Source organism: Salmo salar, chromosome ssa16, assembly GCF_905237065.1.
Source record: "Salmo salar chromosome ssa16, Ssal_v3.1, whole genome shotgun sequence".
Lineage (NCBI taxonomy): Eukaryota > Metazoa > Chordata > Actinopteri > Salmoniformes > Salmonidae > Salmo > Salmo salar.
The window spans coordinates 71,307,022-71,313,021 of record NC_059457.1 but is presented as its reverse complement, the minus strand read 5'-3'; the positions used below and the strand labels follow the sequence as shown (position 1 = coordinate 71,313,021).

General features: G+C 43.0%; 1 protein-coding gene across 1 annotated transcript; it reads left to right on the top strand.

The window, feature by feature from the left end:
* The first annotated feature begins 1,880 nt into the window (after positions 1-1,880).
* cldn10a (claudin 10a) lies at positions 1,881-4,922 on the top strand. The gene is made up of 4 exons (XM_045697668.1): positions 1,881-2,454; positions 2,927-3,088; positions 3,172-3,253; positions 3,386-4,922. Exons 1-4 carry the CDS (start codon positions 2,235-2,237, stop codon positions 3,537-3,539), a joined length of 618 nt encoding a protein of 205 aa, XP_045553624.1. The 5' UTR covers positions 1,881-2,234; the 3' UTR covers positions 3,540-4,922.
* The last annotated feature ends 1,078 nt before the right edge of the window (positions 4,923-6,000 follow it).

The window sequence follows — 6,000 nt, the reverse complement described above, 5'->3', positions numbered from 1 at the left end:
GGAGGATAATGAAAGTTCACAGTAGTAACAAGGAAAGGTAGACCTTCCAATTAGTTATGTTTTACTAATAATTTGGTTTATGATTTATTAAGTGATTAAAAAGCATCATTTTATTTTCCAAATTGGTAACAGAATGCCCCAAATATCTGTTACAGAATGACTGCAACTGAATTGTCTACAATGGGAATTCATAGAAGTCACAAACCACAGGTGGGTCACCTGCTACTGTCCTCCTTTCCATTGGCATACTTTTATGTTCAGCTCAAACCTACCCATGAGCCCCCTCTCTTTCCATTTACTATAACTAGCCCTTTCACCAACTGATCACCGACGGACACCGGACGTTGAAAATAGTTGAAAATTGGGCAGTCCAAATCTGAACCAATCATATATGTCAGTTTCACAAGTTTGGACAGTACAGTACAGTGGATTAAAGTAGAGTTTAATACAGTACCTTTGTGTCTATTCAGGATACATCACCATGAAGAGAATGACATTCATAATTATGGATTTCTGTATAGTACAGATCAGGGACCCATGATGTCATTCTGTTACCATCATTATGTTACCGGGTATTAATCCACTTCCCCTACTGTAATTCAATAAACAAAATTATTTTTTTTTAAACTGAAGGTGTCATATCAAAGCTGACACCCATTCTTTCTGCAGACATCTTTGAATCTTAACAGAGTTTTTGGAAAACGTGGTCACATAAAAAAAACGGAGGGAGATTTTACCGTCATTCTGTTACCAAACTTTACATCTGCACTGTTCTTCCAGTAAATGTGTTTTTGTAAAATTTGATGTGGAAATTGTTCTTGTGCATTAGACTGAGTCTCAGAGTCATTCTGTTACCGTGGAATTGCCCAGTATCTATTCCTTCAGGTCCCTAAAATAAATACTTTGGTCTTTGATGGAAAACTGGACTTACAGTTTCTGGTCAATATGTAACCAGCCACAGGAAGACACATCCACAATAACAGGAAACTAAGGTCAATATGTGTGATATCTCTCTCTCTCTCGATCTCCCTCCTTCAATGTTAAGCCCTTGTGTCATTTCTAACAGCCAAACACCCCCTATCCACAGGAATGACCATTTCTGCAGCAGAAATAAACAAACATGACAAGACATGTTGGCCTTTGCTGAAATATCAACTTCTACGTCATTTTCAACATACAGAAACAACCTCTACTTTCCTTCCATCTGCACTGATGTGAAGGAAATAAACCAGTGAATACTTACCCATGGCTTTCACCAATCCTGTGTTTGTTTGATCTGGATATTTTCAGATAAAACAGACTAGGAAATGCCCCTATTGAGGTTTTTGCGTCATGGCTCAGTACACCCTCATGTGGTTGCATGAATGTTTTATATTTTCTCTCCACTGGGTGGGGCTATGAGTCAACAGATAGGCTTACTGAACACCAGATAACTGCAACATTTAAACACTTGTATGAAACATTTATAGCATTACATTTTATAATCAAATCAATGAATTGTATAATTTCAACTAGTATAATCGTAAGGAAACTATGTGACACTAACCTTCGCAACGAGGGAACAACGGTCTTCCTGTCTAGCTATATGTTGAACAGTTGTTATTGTCAATGTTTCTGTCATACACATGCAAGTGTCTTAGCGCTGTTTCCTGTCCACCAACAAACATTTAAAATCCTTTCAATTAGCCCCATCTCCTACTGATCCACTCACTGACCCCCCTCCTCTCACTCAAATGACTACTGTGTGTGTGTGTGTGTGTGTGTGTGTGTGTGTGTGTGTGTGTGTGTGTGTGTGTGTGTGTGTGTGTGTGTGTGTGTGTGTGTGTGTGTGTGCGTCAGTGTGTGTGTGTGTCAGTGTGTGTGTGTGTGTGTGCGTGGCTGGGTATGTGTGTGAGAGAGAGAGAGCATGTGTCTCTGTGTGTGGGTTTGACTCAGTGTGTGTGTGTGTCAGTGTGTGTGTGTTAGTGAGTGATGTGTATCCTTGGGATTGGTCCACAGGTAGAAGTGCAGAGGCTTGAACACAGAGCCCTCCCTGTTGAGCATAAACCAGGCTACGACATCTTAACCACTGACACACTTCACCTCCTAACCATTCATCCTGGACTGCCTCTCTGCTCTGCTCTCCATCCACTATCTTTAGCGCCACAGACATACAGTCTCATCTGCCGCAGTTGCCGTTAACCAGCTTACCTGACCCAGCTCTACAACAGACAGGACAGGACTATCTGAGGAGGATGAGCAACATGGCCACGGAGATCGTTGCCTTCATCGTGACCATATCTGGATGGATCCTGGTCTGCTCCACGTTGCCTACTGACTACTGGAAGGTGTCCTCCGTGGATGGGACGGTCATCACCACGGCGACCTTCTGGTCCAACCTGTGGAAGACCTGCGTCACGGATTCTACAGGAGTGTCCAACTGTAAAGATTTCCCTTCCATGCTGGCTCTGGATGGTCAGTTCAAACTTTAGCTGGTTGCTATGTTTGCTGTGATGTTGTATTGTCATTGTAATTGTATGTGATTATGTGCATTTCTGTGTTAGCGTGTGTTTGTGTGTGTGCATGCGTGGGTCTGTTTGTGACTGTAATGGAGTTATGTGTGTGATTTCTTTGACCTAATCACAGATGTCTTACATCCTGAACATCCGTCTCCTGGGATGAATGGCTGGCTTTGAAAAAAGTGGTATTTGGAATTTGATAACCCTATTGGTTTGTTGGCTTAAGCCCAAGAGCCTCTAAAAGATACACTACCAGAGGCCAGAGTAGCATTTGAACCGGGTGTTCAAGCTGCCATTTGAGGATACAATGCTTTTAAAGTGGCAATGAGAGGAAAATTGAGAAAGTCAGAGCACTTTTACAAGTGTGAGATAACTCAGTGTTTGTCTCTTTATCTCTCTCTCCCTCACACCCACACACACCCACCCAGCGTATATCCAGGTGTGTCGGGGCCTGATGATTGCGTCTGTGTGCCTGGGGTTCTTTGGAGCCACCCTGGCCCTGATGGGAATGAAGTGTACCAGGATCGGAGGCTCAGAGATCACCAAGGCCAGACTAGCAGGCCTCGCAGGCCTTCACTTCATACTCAGTGGTGAATATTCATTATATTGTATGCTTTTTGAACTACTCCTTGCTATTTAGACCAGAGCTGAGTCCTCTCCGTTTTCTCTGCAGGGCTTTGCTCCTTGACTGCATGCTCCCTGTACGCACACAGGATCACATCAGAGTTCTTTGACCCACTCTTTTTTGCTCAAAAGTAAGTGTTTAGCTTAACTGTGCTACTTAATGTCCTACTGTACTGCATGTAGACAAATGAAAATACAGTGAGCAAATGTATTTACTAACTGGTCACTGGCTTTACTGGCTCTGCCCGTCCTCTCGTTGCCAGGTTTGAACTGGGCGCAGCGCTCTTCATCGGCTGGGCTGGCTCTGTGCTTTGCATTTTAGGAGGACTCATATTCTGCCTCTCCTTGTCAGAGGGCTTCAGGCAAGTTTGTACAATTAATTCAACGATGATCAATTACAGAAAAGTATTACTTTGATAGACATGTTTTTTTCCCCCCCTTCAATTTACTCAATGTGTTATGTAATCTGTAAGTACTGTATGTATCTCAACATCATGTTGACTGAGATACAGAAATCGAAAGTTATCTATTACAGAGTAGACGGATCGTAAAGCCTGTCATTCAGTAAGTCAATGTAGCAGTTTAATATGAACTGTAATTAAGTTGTTTAAGTACTGGCATATCCAGGGATCACTGTCAACATCTTGTCTCATAGTGATAACAGTATAAGGACATGCACTGTATGTTGACGACTGAATGTTTTCTTTGTGTATAGCATCGACGTATTTATGGGAAAGTCACCTTGGGTGGGGGGAGGCCTAGGGAACTAGTGTACGGGGTGGGATGAGGTAACAGGCTACTTCAATAACTGTCACTATAATTGGCCTAGATCCGGAGACTTCTCTGTCTTCTGAACTCTAACTTTTTGTTTTTTTTTTACCATGGAAATGGAATGAGGACACTGTATATCTGAAAGGAGTAACCCTTAGTGTTTTCCTCTAGTCGAGCAGAGTACTCCTACAGTGGTGCTACGTCTATGGTAACCAAGCGTCACAAACCCGGCAAGTCTGCCAACAGTTTCTACAAATCGCCAGTTTCCACAGACCCCCGCGACCCAGCAGAACACTCAAGGCAGTTTGGAAAGAACGCCTATGTGTGACAACTGACGGACCACTGGCATTGGCATATGGTCATATGAAGTGACCGTGGACTATTTGACCCTTGGGCTAAGCTTGTTGAGGTCACCTTTTCATACCTCTTCAACCAGAACCCCAATTCCTTATTGAGACGGATTCCTGTGTGATTACATTACCTAAGGGTGTGATGCATGCTACCTGCTTTTATTTTCCTTAATATCGCACTTCTTTCCAATGCACTGTACATAGAACATTGTTTTTGATATCTTCTCTGCCAAAGGAGACTCCTTACTGTCCCTGTGCCTCTGCTGTGTAACTGACTTGAACGATGTCACCCCATGTGGCACAAACAATGGTGGTGGAAATAACCCTTGAAATCAGCAAGAGGAAATAGATTGTTGGCTCCTCTCTAAAACCACATTAGGTAATAGGTCTCTTCTGTCAACGGGCGATAAACAAAATAAATCAGATAAGCTTGTTTTCTTCACAGGGCAGGAAATTCGGTTGGCTAGGATCACAATATGAACTCCTGGGTCACCTTGAAGGGACAAATGAACTGGTGCTCTTCCAAATCCATTGTTGTTCATTAGATATGAACAAATATCAGGAATGTGTGTCCGTATGAGGTCATCTAAAGACATTACTCGATTGGTTCATTCCTGTACATCTCCCAATATGTTGTAATCAGTGGCAATGTCAATAAATGTTGTTTTTTTGCATACAAGAAGGAATTCAGTGATCATTTTTCTCTGAATGATCCGATGAAAGAGCATGAATTAAGTATAAAGAAAAGGGCGATTGAATAAGTGGACTTTTTAATTTGGGGGTTTATCACTTTGACATGGACCTCTGTATGAGAGTCTCATGACAACTACCTCCGGAACTCAACTGTGGAGCCAATGCCTGTCTGCCATATGCTGTCACTCTTTAGCAGACCACAAGCGAAGCCTAGATGAAGGAAGAGTCAATAGAGAGCATTGTGTGCTCTCAAGAACTGTCAAGTTCTTGTATTTTTGCAATATACCTCACACTGAAAGATGGGCCCCCTACCAGCCACCACAGACAGAAAGGGGCTTCCGTTGTCTCGACTGATCACAGAGTTACCAATCAACAGCAGTCCTGCCCCAGTTGATCTTTGTTCGGACTCGGATATGGGAATCGGAAGTTTCCCCCTGCCGCCTGCCATCTATCTCCACCTTCTGATCAATGGAAACCTTAACCCTGTTACGCGAATCCTCTTGGCCCTCCGAGCCGGGGGACTCTCACCAGCTGGCATGGGGCTACAGCTGGCAGCCGCCCCGTGCTCCCTGCTCCAGTCCTGTGTGTCCGTAAACAAGTGTCGGGTGTCCCGCAGCTCTGGTTGGTCAGAGGACCTACTCTGACTACGCTACTCTGTTTGGACGATAGCAAGACATCTAGACAAAATCAATAATGGTGAGTGATTTCCCATTTTGATGTCCATATTTTTCAGAATGAATCAAGAGATGAATGCCATATTTTTTTTTTTTACAGTTTCATTGTATGCAATAAGTCTAAGATTCCTAAATTGTATGGATTGAAGCATCAGAAACGGCCACATGATTCACAAGCATCTATAATTCATGTTTATTTTGTTACATCAGATTCTACATTCAAACATGAAGGCCACCAGCAGAATCCTTGCCCCAAAAAGTTTATTTTTGCCAAATTTACAGCAAATACTTTCCGTACAAAATACACAAGTTGAGTCTGATTCGGACTGTGGTTGAGGCACAGTTTGTAACCAAACTGTACCTCAGTCAACAAGACACCACCAGACCGTA

Coding starts and splice junctions, on each gene's coding strand:
- cldn10a (XM_045697668.1), top strand. CDS start 2,235: ATGAGCAACATGGCCACGGAGATCGTTGCCTTCATCGTGACCATATCT. Junction 2,455..2,926: donor TTCCATGCTGGCTCTGGATG/GTCAGTTCAAAC, acceptor ACACCCACCCAG/CGTATATCCAGGTGTGTCGG. Junction 3,254..3,385: donor CCACTCTTTTTTGCTCAAAA/GTAAGTGTTTAG, acceptor TCTCGTTGCCAG/GTTTGAACTGGGCGCAGCGC.